The sequence below is a fragment of the Ranitomeya imitator genome, chromosome 6, assembly GCF_032444005.1.
Source record: "Ranitomeya imitator isolate aRanImi1 chromosome 6, aRanImi1.pri, whole genome shotgun sequence".
NCBI classification, from domain to species: Eukaryota; Metazoa; Chordata; class Amphibia; order Anura; family Dendrobatidae; genus Ranitomeya; species Ranitomeya imitator.
The window spans coordinates 51592822-51613412 of record NC_091287.1 but is presented as its reverse complement, the minus strand read 5'-3'; the positions used below and the strand labels follow the sequence as shown (position 1 = coordinate 51613412).

At 39.9% G+C, this 20591-nt stretch overlaps 1 protein-coding gene across 1 annotated transcript in view; it reads left to right on the top strand.

Moving 5' to 3' along the window:
• NRP1 (neuropilin 1) overlaps window positions 1-20591 on the top strand; it is a 190590-nt gene that overhangs the window by 135757 nt on the left and 34242 nt on the right. The window contains 1 exon segment of the mRNA XM_069729671.1: window positions 18322-18477. Within this exon segment, the coding sequence (XP_069585772.1) occupies window positions 18322-18477 (156 nt within the window).

The window sequence follows — 20591 nt, the reverse complement described above, 5'->3', positions numbered from 1 at the left end:
CAGTACACTCCCTCTCTGGCTCTGATGAGAAGTGAGTAACCGAGGCAACAGAGCGCACTGTCAGTGCTCATTGTAAGGAGATCAGAGACCAACGCTGCCATGAAACTGATGTCATTTTTGACAACTAAGGCATGCTTAGTACAACAGCAACTAGCCCAGCCCCTGAAACAGAGATTACCAATGATCCTTTGTTTCAGGGTGGGAATCGAGGCTGTGGCAGTGACCACAGCCTCTGTCTTCCCCCTGAATGTCCCGTTTGAGCACACCAGCATGTAAGGCTAGGTTCACATTGCTTTAGTGCAGTCCGTTCAACGCATATGTTAAACGGACTGCGTTAACGCAAGTGCCCAAAAAGATCATGCTTATGCGATCGCGCTAGCGCAAATGCTCTATCTGCGCTAGCGGTGACGGACCCGAAAACGCTGCAGACTGCGTCCGAGGGCCTGTCACAGAATGACGGCACATCACTAACGCATGCCGATTATGACATGCGTTAGCGATACGCTACATAATGGCAGTTAATGGGTGCGCTAACGCATCCGTTACATAACATTAGTGCCACTATGTAACGGATGCCGTCAGCGCATTGCCATTAACGCAATGTGAACCCAGCCTCAGAATCTCAAAAGAATCATCCTCAAAATGAAAATAGGTAAAATAAAATAAAGCAGTTAGATTTGTTTTTTTTCTAATTAAACTACTATATAAGTAAAATAAATAGAGACATTTAGGATGACTATCAATATCCAGACCACCCCTTTAAGGGTCTGTATAGCACAGATACATAACATTGCCAGATGCATAAGACTTTAGAAATGTTTCTAGTGCAAATGACCACAGTTTATGATTTAAGAATTCCATCAGAAATATTTGTGAGAAATGTCAGAAGACAATATGATAATACTCAGAACCCCTACAACACAACGCATTACAATGTATATTAATTATCTTAGGTCCATATATGCATAGAAGGTTTTATTTCCTGAAGTTTTCTAGATTTTAAAATAATTACAACTTATCAAGGGTTTTCAATGGACAGTCCCAAAAGTTACATTAAAACTGCAACCCATTTTTTCTTCTGCCAAAAAAAGATGCGACTCCATCAGGTCCCAATGTTACCCAAATGAATCACTGGCACTGCCTCAGACTTTTTTTTTTAATTCAATGCATGTTCAAAATGACTTTGACGTCTTTCGCACAATAACTGAAAGTATTTGCTTTTAGAGAAAAGGCGGTCTTAATACATTACTCAAAGCCATAATCGAGCGAAAAGAAACCATTGCCTTTGTGCCATGACAATACATGCCTGTTGTAGCTATCATTGAGGCCGTTCATGGACTCTCTTAGCCCCACAGTGTTAGTGTTTTTCCCCTTTTCACACACTGTGACATGGCTGTTTCCTAACCTGGAGCACTGAGTTCCTTTTGTTTCCATTTGACTGAAGCTCATTCTTGCCAATATTTTACGACTAAAACAGATTTCATTATTGAAAGAGAACCAGATGGAATGGAAGTTCAAAGGATCCATCTGAATTAAATAATTTTTCTTCCTTTGCTTCTGATTTATGCATGGAGAACACAAAAGCATTAAAGAGTCGAAAGATTCCGCACACAAGACCGACCGTCCCCGCAAGCATTGTCTCCTTTAATCTTCCAGAAACACATTCAGTTTTTAATCTTCTAGACTCTATTATTTCCTACGCGTTCTTCATATTGTTGAGTTCTAAGACACAACTCCGACGCCACTTGGCTACAGCTCTTCCCCACTGTACCAGCTTTGTGTTGAGTTTTCTAAGATTTCTCTATCTTAGAATTTGGACAAGGACGCTTCCCATTCATGGCTGATATGTATGCACTATGATGTCCATTTGTATCTGGCTATTAGACGCTGCTCGGAAAGAAAAACTCGACACCGTGCCAGTTCCGAGGAAATCAATAGCAAAACGGTTAATTATGTTATGTTTCAATGGCTGGAAGGTTTCATTCATAAGATCCAACGTTTTATGACACAATTAAAACTAAAAGCAGCGTGCTGCCTCTCTGTTTCAAGCCATTACATCTTAATGTTTAAAATTAGTCCTTTCTTTCTTTCGATTCTTACAAGATGGCTTCTTTCAGTTTTTCGAAAGGGGCTCAACTTTTCGCATTGTGCAAATTGTGATACAGACGAATTTCTGACAGTGCAACAATATCTAGATTTCATTTTTAGCAGCCTATTATTAAATATCGGACACATTGTAACGTTTTTGAAAACTCCTTTGTTGAAGGACTTCAATTCATATTAAATTATCATAGAAATTTGGTTTTGTTTCCTAAAGCCTCTAGTTGAAATACAATGCATATTTGTTAGAATTCCATGATAATATGATGTTACCCCGTGTTTTGGTGTCGAGAGAGACTCCCATCGATCAGCTGTAATCTATAGAAGAACCTGGTAACAAGTATTCAATTCTTTTGGAGCGCCACCGCAGGCGCAATATAGCTTTATAAAATATCCTTTCAAATCAGTAGTCTGTTCTTGTAGTCCATGGAAATGTTAAGTCCTACAGAGAGCGAAAAACTGTGGCCATTCCAATGGGTGGTTTCTGAATCTGAACCTTATTCTAGTTCCTTGCATTTTCTAAATGTATTTCTTTTTCCCAGACAATCGAAAAGTTAACCATAAACATTACTTTGATGTTTGCGTCAGATCTGACAGTTTTCCCCCAATGTAGTTGTACGGTCACATGTTGCAATACAGTTGTGCTCAAAAGTTTACATGGCCTCTTTTCAGAGAATATGAATGATAACACCAAAACTTTTTGTCCACTCACGGTTAGTGGTTGGGTGAAACCATTTATTGTCAAACTACTGTGTTTTCTCTTTTTAAATAATAAAGACAACCCAAAACATCCAAATGACCCTGATCAAAAGTTCACATACCCCATTTCTTAATACCGTGTATTAACCCTCTAACATCAATGACAGCTTGAAGTCTTTGGTGGTAGTTGTGGATGAGGTTCTTTATTTTTTTCAGGTGGTAAAGCTGCCCACTCTTCTTGGCAAAAAGCCTCCAGTTTCTGTAAATTCCTGGGCTGTCTAGCATGAACTGCGCTCGTGAGATCTCCCCATAGTGGCTCAATGATATTGAGGTCAGGAGACTGAGATGGCCACTCCAGAACCTTCACTTTGTTCTGCTGTAACCAATGACAGGTTGACTTGGCCTTGTGTTTTGGATTGTTGTCATGTTGGAACTTCCAAATACATCCCATGTGCAGCTTCCGGGCTGATGAGTGCAAATTTGCCTCCAGTATTTGCTGATAACATGCTGCATTCATCTTTCATTCAACTTTTACCAAGTTTCCTGTGCCTTTGTAGCTCACACAACTCCAAAACATCAGCAAGCCACCTCCGTGCTTTACAGTAGGAATGGTGTTCCTTTCATCATAGGCCTTGCTGACCTCTCTCCAAATGTAACACTTATGGCTGTGGACAAAAGTTCAATTTTGGTCTCATCACTCCAAATTACCTTGTTCCAGAAGTTTTGAGGCTTGTCCCTGAACATCATTCCTGGAGTCTGAGTATACAGAACTAATCAGGGGACAAAACTCTGGATGGAAAATCCACAGCTGCTTGGGTACATACGAACAGAGCTTATCCCATATGGGAGATGTCAAATGAAAGAGTTATTTTTGTTATGATTTTTGTTATGATTTTCCTTAGGACGATTAGTGCTAGCATAATTCTTACCTCTGATGCTGACCAGACATATATTTTTGGGCAAGTCACTAATTTCAATCATTGGCCTATAAATCACTTAGCAAAAAACTATCCAAAGTCCATAAGTAATTTGATTGGATTGATACCTTGGAGAAATACCTCTCTTCTTTAAAAATGTGCCCCATTAGAAAGTGCATGTTTGTTAACGTTTACAAACCAAATTTTTCTAAGGAAATATTATACAAAAAAAATGTAGAATTTATCACTTAATGAGCTGATGCAAATCCTACCGGAGGGAGTATTTTTACTTTGTAACTGTGTTCCTTTATTCCCATGTGGCCATTGCAGATACCTGCTTAGTACAATAGATATTTGTCTTCCTGGCTAAGTTGACATTATGGCCCATGTGGGCAAATCAACGCTAATGATAATGTACCCGAGGAACATCTCACAACAGTATAATGTACACATTGTATATGGTGATGCAATTCCCAGATGTGACAATTGCATCAGTCTCATAACATATCTGTTTTTGTGTTTGTAGCTCTGTACAGCCTTGGGATCGTGTTGTGTAGGGAATACATACTGGTCTATGGTGACACGTTTTTACCTGCAGCCATTTGTTATCCAATATAACAGTTCTGCGAGCTCAGTAAGAGCCTTGGCTGCTTCTCAAGACTATAATCCATTTTTGCAACATGTAACCTTTCAAGAATATTTATGTATCTAGGAACCGCTATGTATAACTCGTTTTATTACATGTCACACAATTCATTTACGAACATGAAATAGATGGCGTTATTCAGAGATCCATCAAAATATTTACATCCTTAAGGCACCAGGAGTCGGTGTTTTGGCTCCTTAAGGATGTCTAGTACATTTTTACCCAATGGCCCCTACCCACACATGATGTCATTAAGCAGGTGATAGAGAGCAATGTCATACAATCATTTCCAAGTCTGTATGACCTAAAGGCCTGAGATGAACCTGATCGGGGTTGAAAAATCATCAACATTTCTTTTTTTCATTAGTAGCAAAGAATGAGAAAATTCATCTGCACTATCCACAGGCAGCAATCACATTAAGGGAAACACCCCATTAAAGGGACATATAGAGATCCTTACTTGTGGCTGGGTTAGGAACTCTCAGTGGTGATCAGTGATACAAAGCAGAACCACAGATTACTCCAAGCAAGACCTTGAGAAAACGAATTCACACATGAAGTGGCCATAGGTCGCTTTTTGAATATTATGTCCATGTACCTGCTGTACCGTGAATAAAAGAAACTGAATGGCTCGATGACTCCAGTCTTCCGGTGCTGACTCTTGGGCCTCCAGTACATCCTACGCTGACCAGGCTGGATGCCTCTCAGACGTCAATCACATGCAAGCGGCTCAGTCAGCATGGGTAATCCCAGAGACCTTGGAGTTAGCAACAGGAGACCAAAGGGTAAGCGGTGGACAGGATGGGGAGCTGCGGCAACAATACCGATGAGACAAGAGGTGACTAGTATTTTATTACTTATGAACCCTTTCTTAGTCTTCTGTTTATTATGCTTTGGGGTCTGGAGAGAACTCAGAACATGATAAATGTCCTGCAATTCCAGTCTGGAAACTTTTCACCCGATTTCAAACTAAAAAGGGGTTGTGCACTACTAGGACAGGACTAGGACAACCCCTTCTCAAACTGAGTGTTTGCCCCCACTAAAATAAAAACATGTATACTTACCTCCCTTGCCAGCCCCATTCCAGTGGTGTCGGCACTCACTTTACCATGGTTCATATGAGATTGTTGCATCACGCAATCACTGCACTCAATCAGTGACGGCTTCACCGGCCACCTTCAAACGTATAAGTAACAAGGAGGGAGTTAAAGCGCACCCGCAGCCTTGATTTCTTCTTGATTACTTATTCATACGAAGGCAGACAGTGAAGCCAATGTTGACTGGGCACCGGGCATGTCTGACGTAACAACCTCACATGAGCCCTGGGAAAATGAGCGCCGACACTGCTGGAATGGCGCCGGGATGGGAGATGAGCATAAGTGTTTGTATTTTAACGGGGGCATACACTCAGATTAAGAATTTGTTCTAGTAATGGACAACCCCTTTAAAGAAATTCAATTGTCTCTAGTTGTATTTCAACATCCACTGTCGGAGGAGAGTCAGGAGGCCCCGTATACATTAAAAGGTCAGCCGTTCCTGCCAAAAATTGGGCAACTGGGATCTAGTGATTATGGGAGCCTTTAGTTCTAGTCTACAACCAGGTGTTGGGCTTCCAATGCCTAACTAACAATTCAGCTCACGCCTTCTTTTTGGAATTAAAAATCTTTGAATTGGTTTTAAAGAAAAAAAGAAGAAAAGTTCATTCCGTAATTAATCGCACAGAGATGTAACACATTAAATATTTGGTTGTTTTAACAAGTAACCCGTTATACTCCGTCGTGACCTACTTTTTAGTAATCTATGGTTCTGTTGGACGCCATATTTAAGGCAAGACCGTTTCTAATCCTTTGCGCAATCATTTCCTATGCTCCGCAGCTAATGAAGTCGATTGACAGGTCAATGGTTAAAGTATGGAAGGCTTCAAAGTCTAAAAGCATTTCCGAGTGATCGGCCTCGAGCTGGCGGATTACAGCCACTCTTAATAGATTAGTTTGAAGAGGCAAATCAATTAAAAAGAAATCTATTTTGTAAGCATTATTTACTTAGATAGGAACGCAAAAAGCAAAGACTGACAGTTTCCAATGACATTTCCTCAATGTGTAAAAACCTCCCTCCTGCTTGGAAATGTTACTTATTGCCTCAGTCTATACTAAGAATACATCACCAAAGATTTGTAAACCTTTTTCTTGAGGCCTAGTATAAGGTCATAACTCTGCAATGTTTGATCCTTTCTAGATAAAAGCAATGCACATACAAGTAAGTCTGTGTGTCATAATAGTCACAGGAAACCTGTAATGTAACTATTCCGGAAGCCCAAAATTATTGGGAGCAATAGTAATATTGGTGCGATATTGCCCACTCCAAGATCAAGTTAAGAGACTTTGGTTTGAGATGTAATATCAGACATGCCTGTTGACGACAGTGATGCTGTTTCTGAAAAAAAAACATATACTTTGGGGCTGATATTTTAAAAAGTTAATGGAACTAGCTTAAAAATGCCAAATGTCATAAATGTTTCACACAGTTACATCTTCTCCAGCAGGATTTTTTTCAAATGTTTTAGGGCAGTATTTTGTAGCAAAATGTTTGCCAGCAGGCTTGTTGAAGCAGCAGCTACAGGGAGAACATGAACGTATTTCCTCCCTGTAGCTGCTCACATCCAGTCATTGTGTACAGAGAACGTGCTGTAATCATTCACCAGCACATTGAAAGCCTTAAGAGAAAAATAGATGGCTAAACAGAAACCATAACTGTCTCCTGAAAATATGCCTATGTGGAAAGGCCCTAACACAAGATCAAGGGTGGGGGACAAAACTCCAATACACACAGAATACAAAAGAAACGGAGCAGCGTGTCCAAGGTATAATATATAAAATGGTATAAATTTATTTATCAGTTTCATAAAATTTCAGAGAAAAGATCAGGTAGAGAATGGCAAAAACATCAATGCTACATCAAATAGGGTATTTTTTTTTTCGCCATGATAGGAAAGTGCACAGTGTAAATGTAAACCTATGAGTCATTATCGTATAGTGGGGGGAAGGAGATGTAGCAGGACTCCATTACTCTTAGTCAAAAAGCTCCTGTAAAACCACCCCATCCCATCAAACAGACTCTTACCCATTGTAAGATGTAGGAAAGACGTGCTACCAGCCCCGACGTGCGTTACTGACTTATAATGGAGTCCTGTTATATCTCTTTCCCTGGATAGCACTCGTCCGAGTTATACAGTCATCTGCAGAAGCCCTCACTGTAACAGATCTCTGCACTGCCCCAATAACTGGAAGCATGCAGATAAAGTGAGGAAATAAGATCATTTTCTCCCTGTAGACGTTCTCTTCAGTATGTCGGCAACACAGGATTCAAACGCTATTTACCTGCAGATTACCTTTATATCTCCAAGTAAATGGCTTTTCTCAAGGTGACAGGTTCCCTTTAGAAAAGAATTTGGTTACTAAAAACTGTCAAATGGAAACCATACAAAAATGGTGTATGAGAGTTCCAGATTTGGTCTCAAACTTTGAAGCTTACTGTGTACATTGTCTGATTTAGTCAAGGACCTGATCCATGTGACTACCATAGTATAAACCTTCATAGTTCCATTGTAAAAATGTTGGAGAAGGTATGCCAATTCATACCACCCATCAAGAGGCCAGAAGACTCCATAAACCCTCATTGGAGGAATGGTCGCCGATGCCAATAGTGCTTCCTGGTACAGACCTTCATCCTATGACTCAGACGCAAAGCAGAGTGAATTTTATTGAACCTGTCTCTTAAGCCATTCCGTAATCACTCCCGGTAGAAACCCATTAAACAGCCTGAAATGTGAGATCATTATCACAATTACTTCAGAACACAGATAAGAAATACTTCGGACGTTTTGCTTCATTTTCCTTTTTTTTTTTCAAAATCATAAAAGTCTAAAAGAGGATAATTGCCCCCCCCCTCCCTTCCTCGCCGACGGACTATGACTTCAATTTGTAAAACGGGTCCAAATGGACCTGTCCATAATAACATATGTGGATAGTTATGGCATCCTTGTAATGATGCCTGTTGTGGTGCTCTGTGGCCTGGAGCCATCTGTAAGCATTGATCTACCTATGCACGTAATAGCAGTGCTTGTGTTTCAGATGTACGGCCGCCTGTGTTTCCAGCCACTTCCTGATATTTTAATGGATGCATTTTACTTTATGGGTTTAATTGAACACTATGGCTGGAATTTCTCTGAAATTACTGCCACTTTTCGCTGCCAGCGATAATGAATTGCTCAAGCTAGACAAGTGGTCAGTAATTAAAGGTTTTTTTCATCAAGCCCTCGAATACTCGGTGTATTGGAGGCATATCGGGCGTTGAAAGCCTAAAATAGCTTCAGATGAGTAGAACAAAAAAAAAAATCCCTGAAACTTACATGTGATTAATCATTTTAATCAGGGTCATTACAAGTTTTACAACTGCAAAATAGATCCTCCTGGATATTGTCCAGTGTTACAATAAATCAGATGTTATTCCTGCACCGTAGACATGACACACGGGAGACCGGGGGAATAGGAATATGTGTAATTTTACAAAATTCCAAAGCAATATGGAATACAGCAATTATGATTAGAATTATGCATTCCGTAGACACCCTACTAAATGTAGCATATAATATGGATCTCATGATAGTAACATTCTGGGAATTAAAATATATGCTCTTTTTGGGGTCAAATACATATCTGTAAGATAATTTACAGAGGTTTTTCATCTTTTTTTGTTTGGATTGTCGCTTAGTGATTAGCTCTGATCTCTAGGAGAATACAGCAATAATTAGGAATTACACATTTCTCATTGAAATCAATAGCAATAGGAGTGTCAAGAACTCCAGGGTGAAATAATACTCTTTGTAGTCTTTCTCTGCTCCAATAGTTGGGAGTACAGATCAGTGAACCCCATCTATTCACCAGAAATTCTAAATATAGGCAGTCCTTGGGTTATGAACTAGATAGGTTCTCTAGGTTTGTTCGTAACCCAATTCTGTATCTAAGATGGAACAGGGTGGGGAAAAAAACAAACAAAAACCTGACATCTCATCACTGACTTCTGCAGCTGACCCACTGCTCACTGCCCCACGTTTGGTCCTCTTCTTTCCACCGTAGTGCTCCGAATCTCTGGCCTCTTACTATGCCAGGACTTCCTACCACATCCAGGCGCCTTAGAGGTTAATGCATATGGTAAGGTCACAACTTTGTGACGTCAAGATGTGCACTGTGAATGTATTGTGCAGAGTGACTTCCGAGACCTGGATGGCGCTGGAAGTCCTTGCCTATAGTGAAGAGGCCAGAGATACGGTGTGCAACAGTGGAAAGAAGAGGACTTGACGGCGACAGTGAGCAGCTGGAGAAGTGAGTACTCGTTTTCTGGTGGAGTGGTTGCCAATACTCGCCTCATTGCTGACCTTTGTTGCCATCTAGCTGCCCAACATCCAGTTCTCTTCTTTCCACCATCGCATGCCTCTTTTCTGCAGGCCAGGACTTCTGGATGCTTCCAGGCCTCGGACATTACTGCACATTATAAGTTCACGGTGCACGTCTTACTATCACGATGTTGCGACCTGACAACTTGCAGTGACCTCTGAGGTCTGGACGTGGCCGGTAGTCCAGGCCTGTAGTGAAGAGGCTGGAAATACGGCACGCAATGGCGGAAAGAAGTAAGCCGGACAGCAGACAACTAGCAGTCGTAGAGGTGAACGACTATGTATTAGTTGTTGTTTTTCTAACATCTTACTTTCATAACTATGAGTCGTACTTACTGTAAGTTGGATGTTCATAAGTCCGGGACTGCCTGTAATACATTTTCCATTTTCTGTTGCTAAAAGCCCCATTCATAGGCAACAACCGATATGACTGATCCTACGACTTTTGCTATAATTACTATATCTCTAATTTACTCCTACATAAACAAAACATTGACTTTAATGTCAGGTAACATTGATAATAATTTATTAAACAAGAAAAAGATTAAAAAAGATAAATTAAGATAAAAAATGACTCCATATTATCTAAAGAAAAAAAACACAGCAAGGTCTCAGGGAAGATTCTGCACTCTATAGATATTGTTGTTTCCTTTTTTTTTTTCATCATAACGGTCCAGCCATGTTTCTCATTTCAATTACATAAAATAATTGCGGTGCATGACACATGCTGGGAAATTGAAGTGTTGCGCTACAGAACAGTAATTAAAATAAAGCTGGAAATACATGAGAATTTTAATAAGCTGCTTCTTCAACTCCAAGGTCCCACTATTAGGTAGTCAGTCATTAATTTATGAAGAGAACAGAAGATATAGTGGATAAAGTGACCTAATTATAATGATATTCACTATGTGGCTAAACCTATAGATTAAGGTCAGTCAGGGGCGGACATAGACAGCAGAAAATCCCTGTCCAATATATGCTCCCCTGCTTTGGAATAGCTCAGCATAGAGCACCCCCTTATGTCCAAGTAATGTTAAGCCACATCGTTTATTACATGTCATTGAATAGCTAGTAGAAACTCCGGGCAGCATTAATCAGAGCCCGGCTATTTATTTTATTCACTTTTATTACGCCATTAATTGTACAATTTAGTTTCTTTATCGGTATGTCTTTGGAAGGAAACTGGAGTATCCACAGGAAAATCACGTAAACACGGGGGAAACATAAAAACTCCTTACAGATGTCGTCCTTGGAGAGATTTGACCCAACCACCCAAGTTCTGTAAAGTAACAGTGCTAACCACTGAGCCATCATGTTTCCCATGTAGGACTGTATAGTACATTTGATTCATGAGGGTTAAGGTCCTGAGATCACTTCAATTGCTTCTCCTGTTAGCGATGGCCACTCCTGCCCAGAGGCCCACCTGAGGATTCCCCGTTGCCCTGTGGGCCAGTCCGAACCTGGGTGTGCTTATTATTTATGTACATGACATGTCAATCAGATACATATATGTGGAGGTCCAGCAAGATAACCAACAACTTATCCTTGACCACAATTCAATCTCAATATTAGCTTATGAGTCTATACATTTGAGTATAGACTGAGCTTTTCTGCCCATTCCTTTGAACAAATGTTGGTGGTCTCAAGACCCATAGACCTGCCTCTTTTGTAGACTTCTTTAGGGGTACTACCTATGTCACCTTGAGATATTTTCCAATGAGCTGACTTTTTGGTTCTTTGTATTTGCTATGACTGATTGTCATGTCCATTTGTAAAATTTGCAAAACATTGACTTCATGCATAAAAGACTGTACATGTCTATAAATTGCACTAATCCTGAAGGGAATCCAGTGCTAGTGCTTTGCTCATTGTGATACATGCTAATCAGCCAGCTAATCATTCTGCAGCTACATTGTGTTGCATAAGCTCCGGGACCGCGCAGGCCTCCTCTTCACTTTTGCTGTATTGGTCCCAGAGAGAGCAACATAATTAGTGTTTTCTGATACATTTTAATGGAATAAGGCATAAACATATAACAAAAGCAGCGTCCTCCTTGTTTTTCTGTATATACAGCTGTTTTTTTTAATATGAGCGGTAATAAAGGAATATGGGAATAAAGACCCAACAAAAACAACACTGTTCTCCATTTTGTATTTACAGCTGCATTCTAATATATCCGGTAATAAAACTCAATGTTTTCAATAGACCAATTTCTTATTCATTGATATACAGAGACCAAAACTATTTGGTATTGTGTTTGGGTAAACAGGATGGAGTCCGATATCCCAAAGTGGTTGAGCAAAAACCATAATACTCGATGAGTATGACAAAATGGGGTTTTGGTGGTGTGTCAGATTCCATACAAAAGATTTAGTGTCGGACTGGGATGCCACGGGCCCACCACTAGCATTGATTCTGGGGGCCACTATTCAGCTATAGGCAGATAGTACATTACTCTCATTCACAAATGTATCTCTGCTTCTATATATTAATACACTCGGCAGTTTGTAGAATTAATTATTAGATGGTGCTTTTGTGTATACATAGTGATATGTGCCCATATAGGTGGGATAGATTGGGTTACTCCTGCTGAGGGGTGCACCGGGGGATTCACCTGTTCCCATGTGGGCCAGTCCAAACCTGGATACTTATCATTTATGTACATGACATGTTAATCAGATTCATATATGTGGTGAACCAGCAGTTGGACAATGATGCAGTCTAGAGGCCTGTTGTCGCGATCCATGTTTGGATCTGTGGCAGATCTGGTTTCCTTCAGATTAAAACCTTTTTTCCTTTCAGGCCATTGGAGGTTAATGCAGTTTTTCCCTGGTGGCCGCTGGTGTAATTGCATTGCAGCTTGTTCTGCTGATGTGGGTGGTGACCACTCCCACCTTCCTTTAAAAGGTCACCTGGTGCATCAGCTGACTGTTGGTTATACAGGTCCTATGAATACCAACCTTGCTGGAATAGGAGCTTGCTGAGTGCTGTTGTTCTACAGCTGAATACTTATTCCTGGTGCCTTACTCTGCTGTGCGGTGCATTGCAGCAGAGAAAGCTAAGTGTGGTGTTATTGTTTCTTTGTCCCTTTGTTGTTTGTAACTTTCCCAGTGTTGTATTAGTGCAGCGGTGGGACCAGTGCTCTCACCTGCCAGTTCCCTACATAGGGATTAGAGCAGGGCAAGTGAGGGACTAGGTATCCTGGTCGGCGACGGGTTGAAAGAACCCATATAGGGACGGTAGCAAGATCACTCACCTGAGGCTGTGCCCTGCAGGAGGTGCCCATTCTCCGTTCCCTACCGACAGGGCCCACCGTTGTTAAAGTGTCCCCGGTGTACCCTTGTGTGTTTCGCCGTTTTGTGACCGACCACCTGCCAGGTCGTGTCACACCAGGACAGTCCCATCGTGACACCTGTTTCACCTTGTGGAGACTGCTACCAGCTGTAGAATGTCTTATAGGCAGGGCAATGCTCCCTGGGATCAAAATATGCAAATTAGCTCTCCACCAGAAAAAAGAAAGTCCCAATTACCTATTCAAGGAAACGTGGAGAACATATTTTAGCTCCTCAACCTCCATGAGTATCTCAGCTCCTGTGGACCAGCAGTGAAGAGGGCACCTATGAAGGATCCACTTACAGAAGCTTGACTGTGCCTATATCTGTTGACAACTGCAGATACTTTTTGCATCAGAGATACCATAATGTTACCAAAACTTGGTACCAGGATCTAAATAATATCACAGGCAGTTTATATGAGGGTAAATCGTCAGAGAACTTCCAAATCTTCCATGGTCAAATCTTCAAACACCCTCAATTTCCTTTGAAAGCACTTTATGGTGTACAAAGGTTGGCAACCTCTGCTTCAGTTTTCTATATATTTTAGTTTATTTGTACATATAGTGCCGGTCTTACGCTTGCCATAGACATTAAACATAAGCCATTACTTGACTGCAAGTTTCGGCATCATCAACCGAGTTGCAATGTGTATGCAGAACTCCCAACTCTTTCCTGATGGTAGATATCTATTGATACATACTGTATGTGATTTGCTCAATTGCTATCTCAAGAGGGTGGTCAGTTTTGTATCATCACCCCTCTGTTGGTCAACCAGTACTAATTATCCACTACAAGCTACAGCTAAGAGAAAGCCAATTTGAGGTTGTTTGAGTCAGTAATGGTTTTCACACATTAATATTAAGTAATACATATTATTTTTCTCCAGCGAATTGTTCTTTGCACAAGTTTCCAATTTAATAGACAGAAACTCTAGTAATACCATTAATTATAAGAATGAGTTCATATGTTGGCATCTCAATATTTGCGCAATATTGTGCCAATATAATCCAATCATAAAGAACGTATGATATAACGTAACACATTTCGCGCGACCCTACACAAGGGAGTTATAGTTTCCGTTATCATGTGGAATAAGAAAAAAAAATTATTAACTTGAAGTAAAATTCTGTAATTTCTGTATAATTAGTTTCTCTGGTTGCTATGTGAACATTGAATGGCTGCCAAATGCACAAGAATTCACTTTTTTTTTTCTTTTCAAACAGATTCCCTCATCAATTTATGCAGTTCAGGAGCCTTTGCCAGATATTTTATATTTTTTTTTAGTTAACATACTCCTTTTATAGACTTTTCTGTGGCTTTCAGTCAATGGGAACAGTCTACTTCAATAAAAATACAAGTAACCACAGGTTTTTTTGCTCTTTTTACATTCATGGCCATTGACACTTCAATGGCCAGGATGTAATACAACATTTAACCTTCAGCGGGCGCTGCATTTTTCCTAATGGCTGTGGTTTCTGTGATCAATTGATCACCGGGCTGATGTGAACAGGGCTGGTCTTGCTAAGATGTGAGATTTTATGCCTTGTATTTTAGAAATTGAGCCCTAAAAAAATGAAAATAAACCAACATACGGTAGTCGGAAACAGTATAAATAGAGGGTAAAAGTAATTTATGTATTAGCAAATCCCTGATAAACAAGTATTCTTGACTATAAAATTAGCACAGAAAAGAAAATAATATTAGGAAAAAAAAACTCTAGGGAGATTAGAATCCAAAAGAACATTTCTGTCTTCTAAATGGTTATCTCTCTAAGGGCGAAGTCAGACGGCCATTTAATTGGACCAAGATCGGAACGCGGTGTATGAACTGGCCGACGGCTCTCCCAACCTGAGCATGACTGCTCCATATATTTCTATGAAGCTGTCACCCTCCGGCCAGTCCATGCACTTCGTTCCGATCTTGGTCCGATTTATATGGCCATCTGATTGCGCCCTAAAGGGAACCATGGGCATCAAGAATCGGACTCGTTATTGTTGCTGCATATGCTTTTGCTCTGAAACAAAATGACGTTTCAAAGATACTTTGAAAAGTCAGCCGAGGACCACGCAACTAGGATGGTTAGTCCAAGGCAGGTCTCCATTAGTTTCTCCCTGATCTGCTTCCTTACACTGCCAGGTCTCCCTCTTCCTATGTGTGTGTATATGGAAAAAACTGTCCGTCTAGAGGCGCGGGACGGGACTGACCTCCTGGACTAGTCATCCGAGTCCATGGCTGGACATAGGTCGCCACGTTATAGAGTAAAATACATACAGCAACATAAATCAGATGACAGGTTTCCATTAACTTTTTATAGTGAAAAATTCTGCGTCATTCAATTCTAAAAATTAATACTAATAGTTGAATACATTTCTCGTGTTAATTTTTCCATAGCATACCACAACTTCAGTATTCTTTACTATGTTATTATACATGTATTTTTGCTTTTTGTTTTATAACGTTTTATTCTATGAGTGAATCTTTTTGGAAACCCAATGCAAGCCGGTCACAGTTTGGTTGATGTGATTTCATTCAGGTTTAGTGAAAATCTATTTTCTTTCTTATTATAATAGGATTCATCATGACTATTACATATGATAATACACCACCTACTTATTTATATCAGTTTGCTTCCATGGCCTTTTCTATTATGCCCCGTAAACAGCTGCACTAAGGTTTGTGCGACGACATTAAAAGGCATCTGTGATTCAATAGTACGGAGCTATAGGCACTCCATGGGGAACCATATGGTGCCACCATATGCCATCATAGTAGAGAGATTATTTCCCTTTGAAGTAATATGTAGTTTGGCATTTAATAGGAAATTCCACAATTGAGACATCATGATAAATGTAGAGTTATAGGTTTCAGTATAGATTTCTATATAACTTTATACAACTCAGAAGTAGCAGTAAAACTCGGCAATCAGTCCGATTCGTGGCAAAAGGTGTGAATTTATTTCCAATAGGTCAATCTGAAGAAATAGGTAATGACGTTTCGCTCCTACATGGACCTTCATCAGACAAATGCTGTATAAGACTACGTTCCCGGCAACAAGGAATGACGCAGATACCTCCAAAATTAATGGTAGAAATGACATGATTTCTTTCTACCAGCCTGTTAGTAAAAGCTTATATTTTTAGTCTGGATAATTTAATTACTGCAGAAAACGTGAAGAGATACAGCCGAGAGATCATGAGATTTAAAGGGCTCTTGAGCGCGGTAAGAGCACAGGATGGGACATGAGCTCCTAAAACCACTCCGAAATCACTCGAGAGGAGACGGTTTACATTTTCAGTTGCAGAGTAGAATATGAGCTTACGGCAAAATCCATGCTAATCATAATAACTATACACTGTATATGTGTGCGTACGTTAACCCATGTGTTGGCACAAAACACCAGAAGCTCCTTCCACAATATAAATTAGCATATGCAGATATGAGCGTAACGCCAGATACAGAAAACGTATCATCCGCAAGACGGGATATTACTGCATTTTATTTGCAGGGGAATAATAATAACATGTCTGCTCGCTATATAAAGTACTGCTGGGAGCAGGAGGTGTTCGCTCTTGAAGTGAGCACTCGTGGAATCAATCTGGCTGCTCTTACGCTTCGTCTGAGACTTAATAGGAAGCCCAATATGTGTTATATGTAGGCGGCAAAACAGGGTCTGGACTGCGGGCCCCGGAAGATGTTGTCAACATTATTGCAGAGATTTATACAAATTTAGGTACATATGGACATGAAAAATGGCACATAAGTCAGCGTACACTGATTTCCTATGTCTGTGTATAAACATATTTCCAATTTCAGCATGGAAACATTATTGACAGAAGGTTGATGCTGTTATTTATGTCAACCTATTGTATTGTACTCAGGACAGGCTTGTGAATGACCTGGTATGTAAGTACTTCAATGGAATCTGTCACTAGATTTTTACCACCTACTCTGAGAGCAGCATAATGTAGAGACAGAGACCCCAATTCCAGTGATATGTCACTTATATGGCTGCTTGCTGTAGTTTTGATAAAATCACCATTCGGTCAGTAGGAGATCATCACTAGAGGATTAGTAAACCTGCTGCCATGTAATTCTCCATAGTCATGAGCTCTCTATAACCAGACCCACACCACTGAGTGAGTTGCAGCTTTCTGCCTATGCACGTTGTACAGAGAAAGCTGCCAATCGGTGGTGTGGGCGGGGTTATACAGAACTCAGCATTAAGAGAACTGCCAGAAAAAACAGCGATGGTATAAAAACTACAGCAAGCGTCCAAGTAAGTAACACATCACAGAAATCAGGGTCTCTGCCAATATATAATGCTACTCTCAGATGTGGTAGCAAAAATCTGGTGACAGATTCCCTTTAAAAGGCATGTCCACATTTGGATATAACGGACATATATTTTTAGCGAACTTTGTAAACAAATAGCGTTCAAAGAAAGCCAAGAAGCTTCTATTTCCATCTCCACCCGTAAAACTAGTATTGTGTTGGTGCTAAAACTGTAATAAATAAAAAAAAAAAAACATTGTTCAATCTTATGGTGACTATTCACATTAGATAAATATCCGCCAAACCATAAATGCTGGAATCATCTAATATTTCTGGTGGTGATAATCTTCTCATTCTTAAGAGACATAAGCCACTGCCAGAGGTGTCTGGCAGCTTCTCTTTCCCTATCTCTTTCTCTGAATGGAGCATGCATTTGTACGGGAGTATGGAATGAATAATTCTTGACTGAACGAATGTGTATGGCCAGCCTTGGCTACAGACATGATCATCCTCCAGATTTAGCACAGAAGGAGACATTTTTTTCCCATCTCTAGTCTTGAAACAATTTAGGCATGTTCCTTATAGGTCCATGAAATAGAAAATGGTTGGAAAGAACATAACTCTGACTGAAGTGACAGTTGGTACAATCTCAATATACAATGTGAAAGGCTTCGACTGTGGTGACGCTACCAGTTCTTCTTCAGACTCCAGATGATTGGGGCACACTGTGGTCAGATTTTTTTTTGGGGTGGACCCTTCAGTAAAGAATGACGTCTAAAGTGAAGAACTCTATAGAACTTTTGTAGCTACAGTGATCCTCATTCTGTTTTCACGCTGTACTTCCACATCCAACCATTCACTAGATGAAGATAACATGTCCTCTCTGCTTCCATTATACAGGTGGACCTTGGACTGCTCCGATTTGTTTCTGGAATTGGAATGCAGGGAGCCGTATCAAAGGAAACCAAAAAAAAGTATTACGTGAAGTTATATAAAGTCGATATTAGCTCCAATGGAGAGGACTGGATTACCCTTAAAGATGGAAATAAACATCTGGTAAGAGACGAAGGTCCATTATTTTTTTTTTTGCAGCCCGTAAATTAAAAATCATAGCAACTAGTAAGAATCTATAATAAAAGATCATACTAATATTAAAATACCATGAAAGTCGTTATTAGAGGTAGGCCCCCATTTCTGTTTAATACCTCGCCGGTCGCTCGCCGGCACTAGAGTTCCCCAAACAGGTCTGGGCAATTTAAAAGGACTTAAGAGACTCGTATATAGAATTCATGATACGGGGACTGTAAAAACACAAAAGGGCCCCAGCTCTGATGAAAAAAAAAAAAAGAAGTAAAAAAGCAACTGAACACACATCTCTCTAGACCCTGAATTATAGGTGAATGTTTATAAAGCGCAGTTGAAATACATAAAACATGATTTGTGGTAAATTGTTATTTTAGGCCATTGCGCACTTCTGTTAATGGCTGAAATAAAACGAATGGTCCTTAGGAGGGAGACTATTTAATTTTACATGGTTTTACAATTGAAACTAACGCAATAGGGAAACAAGATTTATGTATACGCATTTCAGTCTGGCGCGAAGGTATACAGGCTGTATAGTTCCATAACGTCGCTCACAGCTAGTGTAGAGACTAGTTTTACATTGTTCAGTCTGTATAAGATTGAACACCCTCCAATACCCTCCTCCCCAATTTTTTCACATTTTACTAACACAGGCTGATAAGCAATCTCCTTTTCTTATTCATATATTCATAGCAAAAGCCATTTACCATTTTGAAATATTCATCTTTTCATTTGTGAACTTATCTGCATTGTTTTTCTCGTTTCTCATATCAGAAGGTTTCTGCTTGTATTGCTTAATTCTGTCTACATAAATGAATAAACAGAAAAAGTAAGGAATGAATGAATTACAGAGGCTGTGCCTGAATCATTTATAGTAAAAGACAAGGATACAGTACTGTCTGTGCCTACACAAGTTAACGGGAGAAAAGTTGTTAAATGTAGCTATATCATTTACTATCTGTACTTATGTGATGTATAAGGAAAGACAAAGGTAATATTAGCCATACCTATATAAGTTACAGGAAGAGACAAGGAGGCAGTACTGTCTGTGCCTACACAAGTTAACTAGAAAGAGAGGGAGAGGAGTTGTTAAATGTAGCTATATCATTTATAGGAGAAGGCAGGAAGACAATACTATCTGTACCTATATGATTTATAGAAAAAGACAAAAGCAATATTATCCATACCTTTATAAATTACAGGGAGAGACAAGAAGGCAGTACTGCCTGTGCCTACACAATTTAACTGGAGAGAGAGGGAGGCATTCTTAACTGTAGTTAAATCACTTACAGGAAAAGGCAAGAAGGCAATCTATCTGTACTATCTGTACCTTTATTATTTATAGGGAAAACATGTAGGCAATATTATCCATAAATGGCTCACAGAAAAGGGACGTAAATTCAGAAAACATCACAGTAAAAGAACCAGCCTTACCAACACGGGGTCAGATTATCAATACACTAGCAGGATGTAGCAGACCCCCATGCTAAAGGCAGTGCAAAATACTGATGGAGCAGTCACTCACAAACCGACCAAATCATGGAGGAGGTTTCCCAGCATTAAAATATGCACACAGAAGAGACTTGCAGAGGGTGCCAATTGCAAAAGTATGTGTGATCACAGTATCTGGCTTACAGCCTATTGATGATGTCCATACTATTAGATCAGGCAGACTGGTCAGCACAATATAAGTGCACCCCACAAGTACAGACACCCCATTTCAAAAGTAAAAAAAGATGAAAAATGATGTTTAAAATACATGAAGTATTGGCATTTTAGCCAAAATATGCAAGTTCAAAGCGCATCAAGGGTCCTCATAATTGTGAGCCCCGAAACTAAATTTAAAAAAATGACACACAGAAAAAGGACCTATATTGAACAAAAATCACAGAAAAGGAAAATAATTTTATATTATCTATAGCTCTAAAATCTATAGGGAGAGACTAGGAGACAGCATGATGGAGGGAAAGGAGACAAAAAGTACTGTTAGTACCTACAAAGTTCAGAGGAAGAGACTAGGATGCAATACTGTCTGTATTTGCAACAGCTACAATAATATATTGAGAGGCAGTACTGAATGTGCTTCT